General features: G+C 41.4%; 1 protein-coding gene across 2 annotated transcripts in view; it reads right to left on the bottom strand.

Moving 5' to 3' along the window:
- LOC140464442 (kinesin-like protein KIF19) overlaps positions 1 to 24555 on the bottom strand; it is a 302590-nt gene that overhangs the window by 138977 nt on the left and 139058 nt on the right. For both annotated transcript variants that reach the window (XM_072559496.1, XM_072559497.1), the window contains one exon: positions 13683 to 13857. In XM_072559496.1, coding sequence (XP_072415597.1) covers positions 13683 to 13857 — 175 coding nt within the window. The remainder of the gene's footprint in view (positions 1 to 13682; positions 13858 to 24555) is intronic.

The raw sequence follows: 24555 nt of genomic DNA on the forward strand, positions 1-24555 counted from the left end.
TGCACATGGAAACATTTGTCATCCAGGAATTGTAGGGAATGATGGTTTCCTACCGGAATAGAAATTCATTTTGGGTGGTTAAGTTCGAGCTTTAGCTATCAGTTCTGCAACTCCATCAGATAGTCAATTGTATCAAAATCACAGTCTAATAATCAAATTGGTACTGCCCATCTTATACTACAGACAAGACTTTTAAGCTTGTTAAGTTTAAAGATATTGTGCTGGAATTAATAAATGTGCTTGATCTGATGCTGTTTATTTGAATATAAAAACCAAGGGAATAATATTTTCCAGTGGGGAAAAGTACTGATTTGAACTGACGTAGTTTGCATAGTGATCATCAGAATAGTTTGTCAGATAGTAGCAAAATGCTTGAAAAAGGACTGTGCATCATCATTATCATACCCTGCAACACAAAAAAAAAGTGTTGCAGTGAGTTTAAATGTCTTCCTGCCAAACAGCCCTCCTACACAGCTCAAAGAATACCCTAGCTACCGTGGGAATAATAACTTCAGCAGTGACAGCACGATTATCCTAAATAGTTTTCCATGGGTTGAAAACACAGCCAGGCTTTCAAATGGCACTTAGTCATAGTCACAAATTGTTTACACAGCACCAATATCACTCCAATACAAATTCATTCCAAAAATAGAAAAATAAACCAAAATAAAAGCATAATTGTAGATCCAGTGTGAAATTCAGTGGCATAGTCAGAACATTAAAGGCACTTAGAATGGAGGCGATAGCCTAGTGTTATTATTGCTAGAATTAGAATTAGATTTACTGTCGCATGTACTCAATTACAGGGATACTAAAATACAGTGAAAATTCACAAAGCTGCCATTTCTGGCATCCTTTAGGTACAAAGATAGCTAGGTACAAAAGTTAGAACAATTAAAAGTTATATACAAAAAAAAAACAGCATTACAGTCCTTCTCAAGCTAGGTACAAAATCTTAGGTATACGTTAGAAAAATAAGGAAATAAAAGTTCAGCATTACAGTCTTTCTGAAGCAGGAAGTCACTGCCTGCCTTGAGGCCAGGGTTCTGTGCCTGCATTCCTTGAGCCCAGTGGTCCAGGCTGGGCTTCACTGTTGCCAGGAGCTCGCCCTGGATTTCATTAAGGCCAGGAGTCCATGCTAGGCCTATGAGGCTGGGAGTCTGTGCTGGATCTCTGGAGGCCAGGTGCTCATCTAATCTTTGCTGGGCTACCTCAATACCAGGAGTCCCTAGAGGCTGCGCTGGTTCAACTCTCCACCACCAATGATCAGAGATGATCAAATTATGATCCTAGTCTCTAAATCGAACAGATTCCTCACTGATCAGAAAATCCTTGTGCTTCCTGCTCCTGACACACAAGCACACCCAGATATTGAAAGTGGCAGATGAAAAGGACATGATAGTGGGGTGATATTCACCTCCTCTCAACTCAAAATTGATCAATAGAGATGTAGGAGAAAGTGAGGACTGCAGATGCTGGAGATCAGAGCTGAAAAATGTGTTGCTGGAAAAGCGCAGCAGGTCAGGCAGCATCCAAGGAGCAGGAGAATCGACGTTTCGGGCATAAGCCCTTCTTCAAGAATCTCCTTCTCCTTCGATAGCTCAGCTGGTAGAGCGGAGGACTGTAGAGTTAGTTCTCCATCGATAGAGATGTCTCTGGTTTATTACTGGCTAGGGTGTACACGGATGTAAACAGAGCTAAACTATTAATCTGGAGACCCAGATTAATTGGGCTTGAGCATTTTGTTCTGGGGACCTTGGTTCGAATGCCAGAAAAACCTGGAATTAAAAGTTAAATGGAGACCAGGAAACCAATATTGATTATCAAGTCAAACCCATCTGGTTCATAAATGTCCTTAAAGGAAAAAAATTGCAATCCTTATCTGGTCTGGCCTACTTGTGACTCGAGATCCACAACAATGTGGTTGACTCTTAACTGTCCTCTAGCCAATTAGGGATAAGCAATGAATGCTAGCCTAACATGTGACACCCACACCATGTGAATGGATTAAAAAAATATATGGAGATCCACTTTGTTGTGGTGTTTTTGGTGGGTGGGCAAATATGGGCTACAGTCAGGCCAGCTAACTTGGAAGTAAAGCAGGGGCAGTCACACAGGCTGTCAGGCCTTAAGATGGGCTGTTTAAAAGGCTTACCTGAGTGCTGGGACTTGATACAGATCTCTGGCACAGTCTGTCCCTGTTGCTCAGAAGGGAAGGGGGAAGATGAGCAGAATCATTTGGGATTCCAAAGTTAGGGGGACAGATAGGAGGTTCTGTGGAAATGAGAGAGACTGTGTGTTGTCTCCCAAGTGCCAGGGTTCATGATGTCTTGGATCATGTTTTTGGGATCCTTGAGAGGGAGGAGGACACAGAGGTACTAATGACAACGTAGGAAAAAGGATGGTGATTTAAGGCAGAAATTCAGGGAGCTAGGGTGGAAGTTTAACACTAGAACAAACAGTTGTTATCTCTGGTTTGTTGCCAGTGCCACATGCTAATGAGGAGAGGAATAAGGAGAGAGAGGAGTTGAACACGTGGCTACAGGATGTTGCAGGAGGGAGGGTTTCAGATTCCTGGATAATTGGGGCTCATTCTGGGGTAGGTAGGACCTCAACAAACAGAATAGCCTAAACCTGAACCAGAGGGGTACCAATATTCTGGGGGGGGGGGGGGGGGGGGGATATTTGCTGCAGGGGGAATAGGAACCTAAATTCCAGTGTCCGGGAGGTTGAGAATGGTGAGATCAAAAATTTGGTTTCAGGGATTCACCGGCAAGCAGGAAGGTGGTTTGAAGTGTGTCTACTTCAACACCAGAAGCATTCCGATTAAGGTGGCTGTACTTGCAGCACGTGTTGGTACTTGGGACTTCAATGTTGTGGTTATTTCAGAGACATGGATAGAACAGGGACAGGAATGGTTATTGCAGGTTCCAGGATTTACACGTTTCAGTAAGAACTGAGATGATGATAAAAGAGGGGGAGGTATGGCATTGTTAGTCAAGGACAGTATAAAACGGCAGCAGAAAGGATGTTTGAAAACTTGTCTACTGAGGTTGTATTGGCTGAGGTTAGAAACAGGAAAGGAGAAGGTCACCCTGTTGGGAGTTTCTGTAACTCGAATTCCAAATCATCCAGAGATGCAGAGGAAAGGATGGCAAAGATAATTCTGGATAGAAGCAAGAGTAACAGGGTAGTTGCTAATGGAAACTTTAACTTTCCAAGCATTGACTGGAAACACTATTGTGTGAGTACTTTAGATGAGTCAGGTTTTGTCCAATAAATGTTGGAGGGTTTACTGACACAGTATGTTAAGACCGTTCCCTCCGTGACTACCTGGTCAGGTCCACACCCCCCTACGACCCACCCTCCCATTCTGGCACTTTCCCCTGCCACCGCAGGAACTGTAAAACCTGTGCCCACACCTCCTCCCTCACCTCTATCCAAAGCCCTAAAGGAGCCTTCCACATCCATCAAAGTTTCACCTGCACATCCACCAATATCATTTATTGTATCCGTTGCTCCCGATGTGGTCTCCTCTACATTGGGGAGACTGGGCGCCTCCTAGCAGAGCGCTTTAGGGAACATCTCCGAGACACCCGCACCAATCAACCAAACCGCCCCGTGGCCCAACATTTCAACTCCCCCTCCCACTCTGCCGAGGACATGGAGGTCCTGGGCCTCCTTCACCGCCGCTCCCTCACCACCAGATGCCTGGAGGAAGAACGCCTCATCTTCCGCCTCGGAACACTTCAACCCCAGGGCATCAATGTGGACTTCAACAGCTTCCTCATTTCCCCTTCCCCCACCTCATCCTAGTTTCAAACTTCCAGCTCAGTTACTGTCTCCTTGACTTGTCCGACCTGCCTATCTTCTTTTCCACCTATCCACTCCACCCTCTCCTCCTTGACCTATCACCTTCATCTCCTCCCCCACTCACCCACTGTACTCTATGCTACTCTCTCCCCACCCCCACCCTCCTCTAGCTTATCACTCCATGCTTCAGGCTCACTGCCTTTATTCCTGATGAAGGGCTTTTGCCCGAAACGTTGATTTCGCTGCTCGTTGGATGCTGCCTGAACTGCTGTGCTCTTCCAGCACCACTAATCCAGTATTTGATTTTCAGCATCTGCAGTCATTGTTTTTACCTTGTCAACAAGCCAACAAGGGACGAGGCCACATTGGATTTGGTACTGTGTAATGAACTTGGCCAGATATTAGGTTTGGAGATAGGTGAGCACTTTGGTGATAGTGACCACAATTTGGTTATGTTTAGCTTAGCGATGGAAAAAGATAGGTATATAACACAAGGCAGGAGTTATAGCTAGGTGAAAAGCAATTATGATGTGATTAGGCAAGAGTTAGGAGGCATAGGATGGGGGAGTGGGGGGGAGGTGAAGGAAACTGCAGGGGATGGGCACAATTGAAATGTGGAGCTTATTTCAAGGAAAAGCCACTGCGTATCAGTCAGGCAGGCAGGAAGTGATCAAGCGAGGGATCCGTGGTTTACTAAAGACGTTGTATCTCTGGTCAAGGGGAAGAAGACTTGTGCGGGCAGGAGATGTGAAGGCTCAGTTAGGGCGTTCGAGTGTTACAAGTGAGCCACTAAACCTCAAGAGAGCTAAGAAGAGCCAGGAGGGGACAAGAGAAGTCATTGGCAGATAGGATCAAGGAAAACACTAAGGCTTTCTACAGGTATATCATGACTAAATGAATGACTACAGTAAGATTAGGACCCATCAAGGACAGTAGTGGGAGGTTGTGCGTGGAGTCAGAGGAGATTGGAGAAGTGCTAAATGAATATTTTTCATCAGTATTCACACTGGAAAAAGACAAATGAAGTCAAGGTGAATACTGAGATACAGACTATTAAAATAGATGGGATTGAGGTTCACAAGGAGGCATTAGCATTTCTGGAAAGTGTGAAAATAGATAGGCCCCCTGGGCTGGATGGGATTCATCCTAGCATTCTCTGGGAAGCCAGGGAGGAGATTGCAAAGCCTTCGGTTTTGATTTTCATGCCATCATTGTCTACAGGAATACTGCTAGAAAACTGGAGGAGAGCAAATGTCGTCCCCTTGTTCAAGAAGGGGTGTAGAGGGTACCTTGATATTATTGACCAGTCAGCCTTACTTCAGTTGCAGGTAAACTTATGGAAAAGGTTCTAAGAGATAGGATTTATCATCATCGAGAGGAATAAGTTGATTAGGGATAGTTAACACTGTTTTGTGAAGGGTAGGCTGTGCCTCACAAATATTATTGAGTTCTTTGAGAAGGTGACTAAACAGGTGGAGGAGGGTAAGCAGTTGATGTGATGTATATGGATTTCAGTAAGGCATTTGATAAGGTTCCCAGGTAGGGTATTGTACAAAATACAGAGGCATGGGATTGAAGGTGATTTAGTGGTTTGGATCAGAAATTGATGAGCTAAAAGAAGACAGAGGGTGATAGTTGATGGAAAATGTTCATCCTGGACCCTTGTTACTAGTGGTATACCACAAGGATCTGTTTTGGGGCCACTGCTGTTTGTCATTTTTATCAATAACATAGATGAGGGCATAGAAGGATGGGTCAGTAAATTTGTGGATAACACTAAGGTCAGTGGAGTTGTGGATAGTGCTGAAGGATGTTGCAGGTTTCAGAGGGACATAGATAAGCTGCAGAGCTGGACTGAGAGGTGGCAAATGGAGTTGAATGAGGAAAAGTATGAGGTGATTCATTTTGGAAGGAGTAACAGAATAAAAAGAATATTGGGTTAATGGTAAGATTCTTGGTAATGTAGATAAGCAGAGAGATCTCGGAGTCCATGTGCATAGATCCACGAAAGTTGCCATCCAGGTTGATAGAGTTGTTTAGAAGATGTGTTAGCTTTTATTGGTCGATGAATCGAGTTTCCGAGCCATGAGGTCAATGCAGCAGCTGTACAAAACTCTGGCACAGCTTGCGTTGGAGTATTGCATGCAGTTCTGGTCACCGCTTTATAGGAAGGATGTGGAAGCTTTGGAAAGAGTTCAGAGGTGATTTACTGGTATGGAGGGAAGGTCTTATGATCAAAGGCTTCAGGACTTGAGGCTCTTTTTGTTGGAGAAAAGAAGGTTCAGAGGTGACTTAATTGGGATGTACAAGATAATCAGAGAGTTAAATAAGGTGGACAGTGAGAGCCTTTTTCTTCAGACTCGCCAACTTTAAAGGCATTAAATGGTCATTGGATAAACGTATGAATGAATATGGAATAATGCAGGCAAGATAGGCTTCAGATTGGTTCTCCAGGTCAGCACAACATAGAGGGCTGAAGGGCCTGTACTGCACTGTAATGTTCCATGATCGCTGATGACAGATTCTATTGGTACTTTTGAGGATCCAGAAAATTTGCACTTTTATTGTTGTGCAGCATTCATTTTTTCAACATAGTAATTTGTCCATAATATTTCACTATTTTTTAATGTGTTATTTACACATCCTGTCAGTAAATTACCTTGATTCTGTACTGTGTACAGTGAATCACAAAGCATGGAAATTCTATTATGGGGGGCATGATGGGTCTTTTAGAACGAACCTAGGGCATAGTTTGGCATAGCATATAAGTGGAGAGAGAGTCATAGCCTAGCATATGGACATAAGGAAGACTTATTGAATTTACATTCAAAAGATTGCCCTTTGCAGATAATAGTCCTTGACTACTTGGAGCTGCTGTGTGCTGTATAAGTTAGTAGTTCTGAAAGGGATAAAGCTGTATTAGCTCCATGAATTTTTATGAAATCATAAGGACTTGGGTGAGGAAATGCTGTACATTTAGGTTCTTGAAGAGCAGTAACCAGTTGTCCTTGGGATCCAGGTATTATGAGGCATAGTTACAGCAGAGAATTGAAGACTGTGGAAGGAATAATTTAAAAGCTAAAGATGATATAGTCGAAGAGAAGAAGACAGTTACAAGATGTTGAGGTCATGATAAAAGTGCCAGATTCAGAATCTAACCTTCAGTTAAGATAGGAAGAACTAATTAAGGCTGCAAGCACAAGACTGTGTTTGGGAAATTGTGGAAAAGGATGCACATAATATAATCAGACCATGAAAGATAGGAAATTATCAACTTTGCCTCCAGAAAATGTCACCTTCCAATTGAACTTCAAAGCCACGAGAAAGTTCTTGGTAAGCAGTGGACTTCTTCAGTATTGCTACTTAACAGAATAAGAAGCATCAGGAAACGTAAAACAAAAAATGCAATGGTATACTACACAATTTAAATGCTTTAAAAATAAAAAGCATGACAATTTATAGTAAAGACTTCAAGGGAAAGAAATTACAACATTCAGACACTACAGAATTTAAAACCTCCAATATAATAAGCATAAATAATTACATTATGAAGACACAACATGAGAAAGTGAGGACTGCAGATGCTGGAGACCAGAGTCGAAACGTATGGTGCTGGAAAAGCACAGCCGGTCAGGCAGCATCAGAGAAGCAGGAGAATAGACGTTTAGAGCATAAACCTATGCTCGAAACATGGACTCTCCCACTCCTCTGATGATGCCTGACCGGCTGTGCTTTTCCAGCACCATATTTTTTGATATGAGAAGTAATACTATCTGGAACTAATATCAGAGGTGGGCCAAAAAGAAGAGGAGGATTGGATATCTTGGGAAAACAGTTCTTAAGATGCAGCAGTACTTAAACTTAAGACCAAATGTGACATCTTAAGCTAACTGAGTAAATACACTATTGCATTCAATAGGACATACAGCTGATGACATAGTAGATTGTCAAAACTTTAAAAAAAAACATTTTGAAGCAGCCCTACCAGCTTTCAGCAATTAGTTTAATTTGAGAAGAAATTATTTTCTTAAAAGAAAAAGAGTTAACAGAACACTTCTGCGCTCGGGAACCCATGGATAATTTAGTTAATTATCTATATAGATTAATAGAAAAATGTGACGATGAAGCTTTAAAAATCAAAATTCATACTGAGATAGATTTGTTGTTAGAATTATTGAAGATTCTTTATCAGATTTATTATAGGCCAAAGAAGATTTGACTATGGAGAATGCTATTTGGATTGTGCTAGAAGCAGAAAGCAAGTGAATTAATAGAGAAATCCTGAGGGAAGGAGGAACCTTCAGGATAGCACAGAACGCATTCATTCTATTAGCTACAAACATCCTAAAGACACAAAAACTGACGCAAAGCGTACACCAAACAGCACTGTATTAATGCTCCAGAATGAATAAAAAAAACCATGAAAAGCACAAACAATACCCAGCGGTGACAAATGAATACAGTATCTAATACAGTCCAGGTTACATCCAGAAGATGTGCAGAAGTAGGACATTATAGAGTCAAAAAAGGTCAACTGCCTATTCACTCAAATACATAAATTTAGGAGATTCACCATTCATATACTGAATGCACTAGTAGGGGACATTAGGTGATCCATCTAATGAGAGTTTGACAAAACTTGTTGATGCCAATGGACATCTTATTTAGATTAGATTACATTAGATTCCCTGCAGTGTGGAAACAGACCCTTTGGCCCAAGAAGTCTACACCGACCCTCCGAAGAGTTACCCACCCAGACCCATTTCCCTCTGACTAATGCACCTAACAGTATGGGAAATTTAGAATGGCCAATTTGCCTGGCCTGCACATCTTCGGATTGGATTTGGGAGGAAACCAGAGAACCCAGAGGAAACCCACTTATTTGTCTCAAGTAAGGGGCTAGTGTCACTGTCTCAGCAGATCAAGTGCCAAGGCTAAAGAAACAGAAGTTACATCATATGGAGACTAAACTATTTGGTTCACATGCCATAACATATGCTACATCACAAAGAGGTTATGAGAGTTGAGAACGTACATGTGATTTACAATCAACACTTTTAAACCTGTACATATTACTTGACTTCAACAAGAGATAGTGAACAGGTCAAGAGAAATTAAGCTTTGCTAAATCTATCCAAAGACAAAATTGTCTGAGCATAACACAGTAAAGTATCTAATTAAACTTCCTAGATGCATGGTGGAACTCAAAAAAGAGGAGAACAATTGAATCCTTGTATTGATATAATAGAATCATTTCATATATCAACAGGAAGGAAATCTGTGACTAAACAGTGGAAATGTTTTCAATTCTTAACATTGGACAATCTACAGATGATGAGAGGGGTGGAAGGGAAGGTACATTTAAGACCTGGAAATCAGAAAGAAAGGAAAAGGCAGAAACAATTAAATCAACATAATTTCTCGGCTGAAGTGTGTTTATTTCAATACAATGAGTATTATAGGTAAGGCAGATGAGCTCAGAGCCTGGATCAGTACATGGGACTATGATTGTGTGGCCATTACAGAGACTTGGTTGACAGAGAGACAGGATTGGCTGCTCAATATTTGAAGGTTTCATTGTTTTAGACAAGATAGAGAGAAAGGTAAAAGAGGTGGGAGGAGTTGCATCATTAATCAGAGAAAATGTTACATTTGCACTCGGAGAGGACATACTGGAGGGCTCATCCCCTGAGGCAATATGGGTCGAGTTGAAAAATAAGATAGGTGCAATCACTCTGATAGGATTATACTATAGCTGCACCCCCCATCAGCCACCAAGACATTGAGGAAAAAATATAGACAGATTGTGGAAAGATGCAATAAAAATGGAAATGTTATGGTGGGTGACTAACTTCCCTGATATTAACTGGGACTTCCTAAAAGCAAGGACGGGGCAGAATTTGTTCAGTGTATCCAAGAGGGTTTCTTGAAACATTATGTGGATAATCCAACTACAGGAGAGGCAATACTTGACCTTGCACTGGCTAATGAGCCTGGCTCGGTGACTGACCTTTCACTGGGAGATCATTTTGGAAACAGTGATCACAATTCGTTCAGATTTAAGATCTGAGAGAAAGGATAAGTTAGGACCCTCAGCAAGGTAATAAACTGAGGGAGGACAAATTACATCAGTATTAGGCAGGAGCCATGGAGTGTTAACTGGAAGGAGCTGTTATCAGGCAAGTCCACATTTGACATGTGGGAATTGTTTAAAGACCAGCTGATGAGAGTTCAGGACCAGCATGTTTCACTAAGGAGGAAGGGCAAGGATGGAAAGGTAAGGGACCATTGGATAATGAGGAGGTTATGAATTTAGTCAAAAGGCAAAAAAGCATATCTAAGGTTTAGGAAGCAAAAATTGGATAGGGCCCATGAGGAAGAACCCAAGCATGGAATTAGGAAAGCAAAAAGGGACCATGAAATGATCTTGGCAAGTAGGGTTAAAGAGAATCTAAAGGTATTCTATGCATACATTAAAAACAAGAGAATAAGGTAGGACCACTGAAGGATAGAGGAGGGAACTTGTGTTTGGGTGGGTAAGATTCTAAATGAATACTTTGCATTGTATTTACCCAGGAGAAGGATATGGAGAATCGTGAGATTTGTGTGGAGCATGCTAATATGATAGGGCAATTTGAGATCAAGAAAGAAATGGTGTTGAGATTCTTGAATATCATTCAAGTGGATAGGTTCCCAGGCCCCAATGGGTATCTACCCCAGGTTACTGAGAGAGGCAAGAGACGATTGCTGGGGCCTTGACAAAGATCTTTGTATTCTTGTTAGTCACTCGCGAGGTCCCGGAAGACTGAAGAATAGCTAATGTTGTTCTTCTCTTCAAGAAGGGAAATTGGGATAATCTAGGAAACTATAGACCGGGGAATCTCACATTGGTGGTTGGGAAGCCATGAGAGGAATAGGATTTATATGCAATCGGAAAAGTATAGCCTAATAAAGGATCGTCAGCATGGCTTTGTGCAGGGCAGATCATATCTTACTAACTTAATTGAATGTTTGGAGAAGGCAATGAAGGTAATCAATGAGTGTAGAGCAGTGAATGTTATCTACATGGAATTTAGTAAGGCTTTTGACAAGGTCTCTCATGGTAGGCTCATCCAAAAGATTAAGGTGCTTGGGATCCACAGTGACTTGGCTGCATGGATTCAGAACTGGCTAGTCCACAGAAGATAGAGGGTAATAGTGGAAGCATTTTTCAGGCTGAGGTCCATGACCAGTGGTGTTCAGCAGGGATCCAGATTGGGATCTCTGCTGTTTGTGATATGCAATTGACTTGGATGAAAATGTAGATAGATGGGTCAGTAGGTCTGCAGATGATACAAAGATCAGTGGAATTGTGGATAGTGTAGAAGGTTGTCAAAGGATACAGCTGATATGGGCAGGGAAAATGGATGGAGTTTAATCCAGGTAAGTTTGAAGGACTGCAGTTTCGGAGATCAAATGTTGAGGAAAGGTATAGAGTTAGAGTTAAAGGCTGGACCCTGATCTTGGGTTCTACTCCATAGCTTCCTGAAAGCGGCCATACAAGTAGATATGGTGAAGGTGGCATATGGATGTTTGCCTTTATTGGTCAGACAATTGAATACAAGAGTCAGGATGTCATGTTGCAGCTTCATAAAACTTGGATTAGGCCACATCTAGAGTATTGCATTCAATTCTGGTCACTATATTACAGGAAGGATGTGGAGGCTTTTGAGAGGGTGCAGAAGAGATTTACCAGGATGCTGCCTGGATTAGAGGTTATGAACTACAAGGACAAGCTCAAAAAAAACAAGTTTTTTTTCCTGGAGCGGCAGAGGCTGAGGAGAGACTTGATATAAGTTTATAAAATTGAGATGCATAGAAAGGATTGACAGTCAAAATCTTTTCCTCAAAAGTGAAATGTCTAAAAATAGAGGGCATTTAATGTGAGAGGCAAGATGTTCAAAAGGAGATGAGGGGCAAGTTATTTAAAAAAAATTGTGGTGGCAGTCTGGAACATGCTGCTAATGGTGGAGGCAAATATGATAGGGGCCTTGAAGAGACTTTTAGATAAACACATGTGAATGCAAGGAATGGAGTGACATAGACCAAAGGCAGGCAGAAGGGATTAGTTTAATTTGGCATCCTGTTCAGCACAACATTGTAGGCCAAAGGGCTCATTTTTGTACTGTACTGTACTGTAATGTAATTCAGCAATGTTTGTGAGTAGAAGCAAATACTGATGATAATGAGTGACCAAAACCACTTGAGCACAGTATCATTCCAACAATGATACAGCCTGCAGAACAAATTGTTATTACAGATCTAACTTGCATGTTGAATGAGCTGACAACTTAAATTCTCAAGGAATATTCTTTAACATAAATTATGTAGCTTGCAAAGCAGAATTATGAGTACCTAATAACAGAGATAATGCTAAGGAAGCAGCAATCCCAATTGGGATAAATCTTTGATGCACCAGTATAACAACCATGGAGGAGAATGAAGATAGCCAACCTATTGAAGTACACTTTAAAGTATAGTTGTATCAGAGTTTGGGAGTAAAGAAATGAATGAATACTTTAACCAGGAGGTTAAACTGTATACAATTCCATGGGAGCCAGAACATGGTCAAAAAGAAGAAAATACAGCAAGAAGAGCTTGTTTATTTCTACTAAGCAGCTGAATCCCATGAGATAAAATGCTCTTCAGCTGATCTTATAGCACCTACCTAATTCAGCAGAGGAGAGTTGTGCTATGAAAGGTATTCAGGAAATTAAGAGTCCTCCAGATAAGGAGCACCTGTATCCACAAGTGTCCTCACAGGTTTAATAACAATGCATAGTTTATCATTGTTGCTTGCACCTGATTGCTATCATGCAATTAATTGAAGATAAGAGGCCCACCTTGTGACAATTTGTTACTGGTTGGTCTTCTGCCACTGGAAAGTAAGTGTCCTTGCGTCCAGTCAAAGGAAAATGAATGGTGGCACTCACTCCACCCACTAATACCACACCATGAATTACAAACCTTTAAAAATTGACCCAACTGCTTACAAATTGTGGTGGGGTAAGCTGTGCCTATCTCCAAACTGGCTCTGTTAACAGTGCAGGGTGTGAGTCACATCCCAAACTAGCCTGTGTTCTTACAAAGGTCTGGTGAAAATCAGAAAGTCCAGAAATGGTTCTGATAAAAGTCAGAACTACCTCCTTTTTAAAGGACTCCCAAATCAACCTAACTCAATGAAAATCTAGGCTGCTGTGTACGTGCCCCAAGAAAACGTACTGGAAGCCTTGGAATCTAAAGGCCTTCTCCTCCTTCAGACCAGTTTGTTTGTGGTAAAACATTACAAAAGGAGGTGTGGAGTTCTATCTCTCAGCTAGCATATGGCATATCTTTAAGAGACATGCTCATGATTACATTACTGTATTGTAGACTAATAACCTCATGGTATAAGGGTCTCAGACTCCATCTGAATTGAGGCCATTTGAAACATAGTATGCTACCCTTTGTAACCAAATAGATTAATAGTAGCCCAGATACTGATGTGACTGTACAGCCAACAGGAGCTGCTAAAGCTTTCAGTACTATATTACCCACGCATCATTCTGATTTAATAGGAGCTAACATAAGTATTGCCTCATCAGATACAAATACCCTGCTGGAAGCAAAAGCCCAAATTTGGCACCAGGTCAGAGGGGAAAGTGGTTCTAATAGGTTGTAGGAAAACCAGCATGATCAAAACATATTTTTTCTGATGCCAAAAGCATATATAAACTCACTGACTCATACAGTATTAGTAATGGAAGTGCTGCATTGTTCAGTGCATTTACATTCCGTCAGCCAGTGCAGTTCATGTTGTAGTGGTATTATTAAGATACTGTGGGACTCACTCAGCTACGGTTAGTAAATGTCTAGAAGTATCAATGTGAAGCTCCATGTTGGTGTTTTCAAGTTCCACAAGGCTGCGACGGATCTCCATCTGTTGCCGAAATGCAATCATTAATTGGTCCCTCAGTCGGTCCAACTCCTCTCGGTTATATTGCACTGAATGTTGTTGTACCTCAGCTGGAATTACATTACAAAATTACACATGAATTAAAGAGAGACTACTGATCCTTTGGAGCTTTTCCCGAATTGTGTTTGAGGAATTCGGCTCATTGGCTATTTATTACCCAGTTTATTCCTTCATCAGCCATGCAGGCTGGCAGGTGTAGGAGCAGGTTCCCCATACCTGTTGCAAAAATATCCCGTCTATTCTCTGCCAATAAGTAACAGGGTTCCTGACAATGATGGTCAGTCTCACTCAGGTAAACCCTTCACCTTCAAAGAATTGTCATGTCAGCCATCTTGAACCTCGCATCTGACCACACTTGGCAGAACACATTTTTACCCATGCAAATTTTTATATCAATAGTAATTTTGCTTGCAGGTTGTATATTTTTTCATGCTGGGGAGACAAACCTTACGAAAAATGCTCCTGACAGTTTTCCATATTTTTTTTTCTTTCATGGGAAAGGGTCATCAGTGACAAGGCCAACATTCATTACCTATCCTTAATTCCTATTGAACTGAGTCACTTGTATGGTAATTTCAGGGGGCACGGCAGAATTAGACACACATTGTTAGTCTGGAGTCACATGTAGTCTAGATGAAATAAGGATTGGAGATTTCCTTTCCTGAAGGAGATTAGTGAATTAGATGAGGTTTTACAATAATCAATAATAGTTTCATGGTCTCCATTACTGAGATGAGCTTTTAATTCCTGAACTCAAGTTCCACCAAGTGCTGAGATGGGAATTGAACTTACATTCACAGAACATTAGCCTTGACCTCTGGATTGGCTGGAAGTCGCATCATGAGCATTTCTACATTAAGGATGATAGATTTCTTTCCCTAAAGGATATGAATGAATTACATTGATTTTTATGGTCACCATTATTGAGACAGCTTTCAATTTCAGATTTTATTGATTGAATTTAAATTCATTTTGCTGTTGTGGTGGCTTGATGACATTAGCCTCAGCATGTACATAACGAGCTAATGCCATTACCACCACCACTTTCTTGCATTCATTCTTCCCTTAATTTTAAGACCATGACTCCTTTTCAATTGAAGATGGCAAAGTAACAGAAGGTGCGAGTCAAATACCAAGTGATGACCATTTTCAATAGGAGACTATCTAACCACCACCCTGTCTACCATTCACAAAGCACAAGTCAGGAGTGTGATGGAATACTGATGACTGCAGCTTCAACAACACTTGACATCATTCACAGCAAAGCACGCTATTTCATTGGCACCACATACACCATCACATCGTCCAACCACACCCTCCATTATACCTTCCACCATCAATGCTTAGTAGCAGCAGTGCGTACCATCCACAAGATGCACTGCAGAAATTCACCAAAAATTCTTAGCTCATTTCAAACCTACACACAATTCCATTGAGAGGGACAAATGCAGCAGATCAATACCACTGCTTGGAGGCTCTCCTGCAAGCCACTCACCATCCTGACCTGCAAGGATATTGCTGTTCCTTCACTGTAGCTGGGCCAAAATCTGGAATTCCCTCCCTCAGAGCACCTACAACACATGGATTGTAATAGTTCAAGAAGGCAGTTCACCATCACCTTCTCAAGGGCAACTAGGGATGGGGAAAAAATCCTGGCCTAGCCAGTGATGTCCACATCCCATGATTGAATAAAAAAGGTAGATAAAAACCTATTTCACTGTTTTAGTTTATAAATATTAAAATTACTCAGATATATCTGATAAAACTTTAAACTTTTCTGTGGCTGAAGTCTATACATTTAATTACAAATACTTACATCTATCTCAAGCATACCATGTTCCATTGTCTACTCTAATACAAATTGAAATACATGAACAGCTACAATGCAATAGCCAAACGTACAGTCAATTTTCTAATTTCATACTGTTTCATGATTTTTGTGTTTTTTTAAATTTGTGCTATGATTCCAAATCAGGCAAATCTCAAATTTAAGAGTTCGAAAAACACCTTGAGATGAGGTGACATGATCAGAAAAATATTTGTACTATTCTGTTTTCTGATTAATGAGGGAGACATTTTCTCAATGTAACAAGTTTCTATGTTCTGTGCAGTTCCATAAACACTGTCCATCAATAAAAATATAAAACAATTTATGACTTTTTTTATAGAGTCATAGAGTCATAAAGATGTACAGCATGGAAACAGACCCTTCGGTCCAACTCATCCATACTGACCAGATGTCCCAACCCAATCTAGTCCCACCTGCCAGCACCTGGCCCATCTCCCTCCAAACCCTTCCTATTCAGATACCCATCCAAATGTGTCTTAAATGTTGCAATTGTACCAGCCTCCACCACTTCCTCTGGCAGTTCATTCCATACACGTATCACCCTCTGTGAGAAAAAGTCACCCTTTAGGAATTTTTTTTATATCTTTCCCCTCTCACTCTAAACCTTTTAAGTAGTTAGATTAGATTACTTACAGTGTGGAAACAGGCCCTTCGGCCCAACAAGTCCACACCGCCCCGCCGAAGCGCAACCCACCCTTCCCCTACATCTACCCCTTACCTAACACTACGGGCAATTTAGCATGGCCAATTCACCTGACCTGCACATCTTTGGACTGTGGGAGGAAACCGGAGCACCCGGAGGAAACCCACGCAGACACGGGGAGAACGTGCAAACTCCACACAGTCAGTCGCCTCAGGCGGGAATTGAACCCGGGTCTCTGGTGCTGTGAGGCAGCAGTGCTAACCACTGTGCCACCGTGCCGCCCTATGCCCTCTAGTTCTGGACTTCCCGACCCCAGGGAAAAGACTTTGTCCATTTATCCTATCCATGCCCCTCATAATTTTGTAAACCTCTATAAGGTCACCTCTCAGCCTCCGTCGCTCCAGGGAAAACAGGCCCAGCCTGTTCAGCCTCTCCCTGTAGCTCAGATCCTCCAACCCTGGCAGCATCCTTCTAAATCTTTTCTGAACCCTTTCAAGTTTCACAACATCGTTCCGATAGGAAGGAGACCAGAATTGCACACAATATTTCAACAGTGGCCTAACCAATGTCCTGTACAGCCGCAACATGACCTCCCAACTCCTGTACTCAATACTCTGACTAATAAAATAAAGCATACCAAACACCCTCTTCACTATCCTATCTACCTGCGACTCCACTCGCAAGGAGCTATGAACCCGTACTCCAAGGTCTCTTTGTTTAGCAACTTTCCCGAGGGCCTTAAGGGCTTTTGCCCGAAACGTCGATTTTGAAGCTACTTGGATGTTGTCTGAACTGCTGTGCTCTTCCAGCACCACTAATCCAGAATCTGGTTTCCAGCATCTGCAGTCATTGTTTTTACCTTACCATTAAGTGTATAAGTCCTGCTAAGAGTTGCTTTCCCAAAATGCAGCACCTCGTATTTATCTGAATTAAACTCCATCTGCCACTTCTCAGCCCATTGGCCCATCTGGTCAAGATCCTGTTGTAATCTGAGGTAACCTTCTTCACTATCCACTACATCTCCAATTTTTAAATAAATTGCACAAAATCGGTGTACATTTTTAAAAGGAACAGTCACTGAACAGGTTTTTCTTTTTCAGTATCACTGTTCAGCAGAGAGGAGAAGGAGACAGAGCACATGGAATCCAGTCTGTTCCCTGCATTACCTTTGAACATAGAACACAGAACAGTACAGTACAGGCCTTTCAGCCCTCAATGCTATGCCAACCTTTTATCCCACTCGAAGATCAAACTAATTACATTGTACTGTCTTCCATATGTCTATCCAAGAGTCGCTTAAATGTCCCTAATGGATCTGACTCTACTACTTCCACTGGCAGTGCATTCTACACACTCACCACTCTCTGTGTAAAGAACCAACCTCTGGCATCTCCCCTAAACCTTCCTCTAATCATCTTAAATTACTTGAATGAGAAAGTGGAAGGGTGGGTTAGTACGTTTGCCGATGACACAAAGGTTTGTGGAATTGTGGATAGTATTGTCCCCCCACGTGAGAGCCATTTCCGCCATGGGAAAATGTCCCTGGCTATGCCTCATCATCTTGTACACCTCTATCAAATCATCTCTCAGTGAGAAAAGCCCTAGCTCCCACAACATTTCTTCATAAGACATGCTCTCCAGTCCAGGCAGCATTGCGGTAAATCTCCTCTGCACACTCTCTAAAGCTTCCATATCTTTCCTATAATGAGGCAACCAGAACTGAACACAATATTCCAAGTGCAATCTAACCAGGGTTCTATAGAGCTGCAGCATAACCTAGCAGCTCTTAAACTCAATCCCCTGCTAATGAAAGCAACACACCATGTGCCTTCTTAACAACCTACCAACTTAGGTGGCACCTTTGAGGGATCAATGGACATGGACACCAAGAACCCTCTGTTCCTCCACACTGCTAATAATCCTGCAACAGCCCTCAATACTATCCACAATTCCACAAACCTTTGTGTCATCGGCAAACTTACTAACCCACCCTTCCACTTTCTCATTCAAGTCATTTATGAAAATCACAAAGAGCAGAGGTCCATGCAGAACACCACTGGTCACTGAGCTCCAGGCTGAATAATTTCCATCAACCACCACCCTCTGTATTCTATGGGACAGCCAATTCTGTATCTAGATAGCCAGATTTCTCTGAAACCCTAGCCTCCTTATTTTCTGAATGAGGCTACCATGAAGAACCTTATCAAACACCTTGCTAAAAACCATGTACACCACATCCACTGCTCTACCCTCTGCAATGTATGTTTTCACATCCTCAAAGAATTTAATAAGATTTGTGAGGCATGTCCTGCCCCTCACAAAGCCATGCTGAATATCTCTAATCATGTTATGGTCTTCCAAGTAATCATAAATCTTGTCTCTCAAAATCCTCTCCAATAATTTGCCCACCACAGACCTAAGACTGACTGGTCTGTAGTTCCCAGGATTATCACTATTCCCTTTCTTGAATAACCTTCTGGTACTACTCCAGTGGACAGCGAGGATGCAAAGATCATCGCCAAAAGCGCAGCAACCTCTTCCCTCACTTCCTGTAATATTCTTGGGTATAACCCATCTGGCCCATGGGACTTATCTATCCTTATGTTTTTCAAAGTTTTCAGCACATCCTCCTTTTTAACATCAACCTTTGGATTTCCAGTCATATCATAATATGCAGCAGATAAAGATAACTGTTAATAAGTCAGTGAAGTCTTTCCAACCATGGTGGGAAAGCTCACAATGTTTAAAAAGTACACTCGAAATGTCAGAGTTAAAAATCACACAATACCAGTTTGTTGAAGGAGCGGCACTCCGAAAGCTAGTGCTTCCAATTAAACCTGTTGGACTATGACCTGGTGTTGTGTGATTTTTAACTTTGTACACCCCAGTCCAACACCAGCATCTCCAAATCAATTGAAATGTCAGAACATTTACATTCAAGGCTATGGCAGATAGTCAATGCAGTTTTGATGGTCAAAGGGCCTCTTCTGTACTGTTGGACTCTATGGCTCTAAGAAAGAACTCATATCAGAAATGAATGTATCTGCCAGTGGTTCCTCACTCCTGTAACTACTCTCCTGCTCTAGTACCATTCCAAAGCTCAGAGCTCTGACAGGAGGACACTGGGCTGAAGAGAATGATCAGGGGGCCAGGCAACATTTGGAGTACTGTGACTAGTTTTAATCCCCTTATTTAAGGAAATATATTATTTCTTTGAAGGCAGGTCCAGAAAGTTCACAAAAATGATCCCCAGTGTAGATGGATTATCTTATGAGCAAAGATTGAAACTCTATTTGTTAGAACTTAGAAGAATGAGAGGTGATTTCAGTGAAGCATCAAGGATTCTTAAGAGGCTTGACAGGTGAATGCTAAGGAGATATTTCCCCTCATGGCAGAGTCTAGCACCAGAGGGCATAATCTCAGAATAAAGGGGTGCCAATTTAAGACTGAAATGAGGAGGAATTTCTTCCCTGAGGGTTGAGTCTTTGGAACTCCTTGCCATGGAAAGCTGTGGGGGGAGACTCCTTGTGTATAGTTAAGGCTGAGATAGATTCTTCATCAGCAGGAAATCAAGTGTTATGAAGAAAGGGCAGGAAAATGGAGGTGACTAATGTCAGATTAACCATGATCCTGTTGAACAGCAGAGCAGTTTCAAGGGGATGAATGGCCTACTCCTGTTCCCATTTCTTATAGTCTTATGGTGAAATGAAAACTCTTCAAATCAAGGCAAATGTAGTGTGTCTGTTAACTTCAGGCAGAGCTTGAAAAGAACCTATCCATAACATTGTCAACTTCCTGGAAGTCATTCAACCAAGACATGAAAACAGTGTGGATTAGCCACATAGATAATGCAGAGCAGCCACATAACCATTCAAAAATAGTAGACCAACTGTTGAAGAATATCTCTGAAGGCAGACCTTAAGCATTAACCAGTTTATTACACAATGTATCATGGGGAGACCAGTGTCCTAAGAACGCACAGCAGAACTTCAAAGTACAGCAGATAGTTAAAGGATTATATACAGAACAAAACACGGGCTGAGACACAGGCTGACCATTAATTACAAAGAGTCAGGATGGTCCGAGGAGGTACTGAATCAAAGGTCAGCTTTTGGGGTCAGCCGTAATTGATGCTACGCATTCCACAAGTGGACAGGAGTGAAAGTTATCACCTAACATTTGTCACAGGAATCCGCATCAAATGTAGGACAGATGTCCTTAATTAGAGAAACAACACATGTTAGCAATATGTTGTAGAGAGAGAGAAGCTAATTGACAAGAGGAGGCACCTTTGAATAATTAAGCCATAGACACACCAGCAATACATCACAGTGAGAAAGCAGCTAGCAGGCAGGTTGAGACGTCTTTGAATAGATAAGCTACACATCCACATTATATCTTTGTGAGAGAGGACCTAAGTTATGTGCGGGAGGCTGCGAGACGGAGCTACACGCCAAGTACTATTGTTGTCCTGGGTGAGGAGCACTTCAGCAAAATGGATCCTTAATCAGGAGGGAAGCCAAGGCCAAGAAAATGGCTTCCACACCAACCATATAAATACTGTGGGCTACCCTAAAAATACCAGGGACCAACAATATGAATACTTCAGTAGATTGCTCCCTCTAATCATATAAATAGTTTAACAGTCATTTAAATACAATGGGACAGCCATATTAATACTGTAGACTTGCCATATACATATTCTTGTCCAGGTATATAAATACAGTGGTCTAAGCATATAGATGCTGTAGACCAATCGTATAAACTCAGTGGACCATCATATACATATAGTGGAACAATTATATAAATCCTATGGAGTAGCTGTTGAAATAGATAAATCCATTGGTCTAAACATATAAGTGCAATGGACAAGCCATATATAAATAGAGTGGAACAATATACAAATACTGAGGACCAGACATTTAAATGTTATGGACCAACTATTTAATCACAGAATCCAAGTACAGAAGATGCCCACTGGTTCTGCATCAACAAATGCTTCTCCAACTCTACACTAGCCTACTTTCAGAGCCTTGATTGTTGTGATGTTTCAAGTGTTCATCCAGGTACCTTTTAAAGGTTGTGAGATTTCTTGCCTCAACTACCTTCCCAGATTCCCACCACCACTTTTCCTCACATCTCCTCTAAACCTTTTGCCTTTCACCTAAAAACTATATCCCTTTTTATTGGCCCTTTGTCAAAAGAGAACCGCTTTCTTTTTCCATCCTGTCCATGTTCTTTAAAATCTTATACAATTCCCTCTCAGCTTTCCCAATTCAAAATAAAACTATTGAGCCCCTTTTCATAGCTAAAGTGCCTTATCCAAGGAATCATCCTGATGAATTTCATCTTTTCCTGCTCCAGTGCAATCATAGTCTTCCTATATTCCAGTGACCAAACTGAACATAGTATTCCAGCTAAGGCCCAACTGAAGCTTCTGTACAACTCCAACACAACCTCCCTTTTTTCTTTTTTGTGGCAAGACTCCAAGGAATATTTATTTATTACACACTAGGCTTCTTTTCTCAGAACATTTAACAACTTGATTTCTGGAGAGAAAACTATTGAGGCGAAAACAGAGCAGCCAGCCTAGAAGCTCCTCAAAATCACTCTGTCTTCTGCAAAAGTGGTGTCAGAATTGTTTTTTTTTCCTTTCCAATCAACATTCCCTTTGGTTGACTGGTTAACACTGATCCTTCTTTGATTGACCAATTCAACTTCTGACCAGCTGCCAACCCTGAGCATAGCAACAGCTCAGTGCTGATTTATTTTGTCTCTGCAGAATAGTAGTTAAGTTGCATTGTCTTTCAGGCTGGTTCCCAACAACAAGCATTTGCCTTTGTTCTCTTCTCCTTTAAAACAAGTAGCTGTTCAAAGTTCAAGTCTTAACCTCAACTCACAGTTTCAAACCAAAATGAAAAGAAAATAGGGATGGTCTTAACACATATAAATACCTTAAACTGGTAATATGTTGTCTAGCCAAATAAATACAGGGGACTAAATACATAAATGCAATGGGATAATCAGTTCCTCTATAACACAATGGTAGCGTTATTGTGTAACCCGACATTATAGAAAAATCAGGCTTTAGAAACAGCATTTAAAGTGTTGGCAATGTAATAATGTTATAGCCAACAAATATTTTAAAGGTTCATGCTTTAGAAAGTGCATGCCCAATTTGTCAATTGCGTTATCCCAAATTCACATTGATGAAACACGTGTTATAGCATAATGACTTGTAAATACTGTGAGCTAGCCATATTATGGAACAGCCATTTGAATCATACATGAACTAAATAAGTAGTGAACAATCCATATATAAATATAGTATACCATATAAATACAGCCCACCAACCACATAAATACTGTGGAACAACACATAGATACTGCGGACCAGCTATATTCAAGTCTGGGTCTTGTTGAGAATTGTGGATAGAAATCAGAAAGAACTGATTTAAAATCCATGTTTTGAAAGCATGTATTCAAACACTCATGGCAAGGATTTCATTTATACAGCTATTTGAACAAGTCATAATTAATACATAATTAATACAGAATCAACCTTCTCTGCTCTGAAGAAAACAGCCCAACCTTATCCAGCCACTCTTCATAATGAAATGCTCCATCCCAAATAATAACCTAGTGAAACTCTTCTGAACCTTCTCTAGTGTGATCACATCCTTCTCATAGTATAGAGATCAGAATTGTACACAGTACCTAATCTCTGACCTAACCAAAGTCCGTTACAGATCCAACGTAACTCTATCCCCCCAGGTCTTGTAATCTATGTCTTGACCGATAAAGTCTTGTATGTCTTCTTAACTACCTTATTAACCTGCCCTGCTACCTTCAGGGATCTGTGGATACCCCAAGGTTTCTTTGTTCCTCTGAGCTTCTTTGCATCCTGTCATTCTTGTCTTGTTACTTCATCCAAAGGCATCACATCACATTGAAATGATTGTCAATGAATTGAATTCAAGAAGTTGTGTGTAAAGGTACAACTGGGTGGCAACAAGAAGTTGATTGATCTATGGACTGCTGATCAGTTACTGATGGCAATGGCCTTTTGCTTGTCAACCATATGTTTGGCTGTCAGGTACCTGAACAGCTTGGTGCTGGGAGCACGTTACAGAGGAGTAGTTCTGCCACTGTTTCCCTGAGTCTAACATTAAACCTGTAGAGAATTAGTTCATTTTTCCTTCAGTAATTGCAGTAAGCTGGACAAAACTGAGAGGGAGGGTGAACTGATAGAAGATTCCACCCTTGAGTGACTGTCTGCGTGGAGTTTGCACATTCTCCCTGTGTCTGTGTGGGGTTCCTCCCACAGTCCAAAGATGTGCAGGTTAGGTGGATTGGCCAAGTTAAATTGCCCATACTGCCCAGGTTGCACAGATTAGTTGGATTAGCCATGTGAAGTACAGGGTTACAGGGATTTGGAGGGGTGGGGGTGTGAGGGGTCTGTATGTCTGGGTGGGATGCTCTTCACAGGGTCAGCGTGGACTTGATGGACTGAATACCTTGGCTTCCACACTATAGAAATTCTATAATTCTAAAGATGCAGAGATGCTTTAGTCTGATTTGGATAAGCTAAGTGAGAAGGCAAATGCACGTCAGATGAAGTATAATGTGAATAAATGTGGAGTTAAATGTTATGCACTTTGATTAGGAAAACAGGAAGGCAGATTATTATCTTAATGTTGATAGAAAGAGGAAATTCAATGAGACCTGGGTATTATTGTACACCAGTCGCTGAAAGTAAGTATGCAGGTGCAGCAGGTGGCAAAGAAGATCGGTGGTATGTGGGCTTTCATAGTGAGAGGATTTCAGAACAGGAGCAAAGGTGTCTCACTGCAATTGTACAGGGCCTTAGTGAGGAGAAGAAGGTAATGTTCTGGGAACCCAGGTTTGAATCCCACCATGACAGATGATGGAACTTGAATTCAACAAATATCTGGAATTAAGTGTCTCACGATGACCATTGTTGAGTGTCAGAAAAACACATCTGGGTTACTCATGTCCTTTTAGGGAAGGAAAGTGCCATTGTAAGCTGGTCTGGCCTACATGTGACTCCAGACCCACAGCAATGTGGTTAACGCTCAATTGCACTCTGTGCAATTAGGGATGGGCAATAAATGCTAGCCTAGCCAGCAACACTCTTATCCAATGAATGAATAAGAAGACAACCACACCTGCACTACTGTATGTAAGTTTGGTATCATTATCTGAGGAGGGATGCTCTGGCTATGAAGAATGTTC

This window comes from Chiloscyllium punctatum, chromosome 40 (assembly GCF_047496795.1).
Source record: "Chiloscyllium punctatum isolate Juve2018m chromosome 40, sChiPun1.3, whole genome shotgun sequence".
In the NCBI taxonomy this organism is placed as follows: domain Eukaryota; kingdom Metazoa; phylum Chordata; class Chondrichthyes; order Orectolobiformes; family Hemiscylliidae; genus Chiloscyllium; species Chiloscyllium punctatum.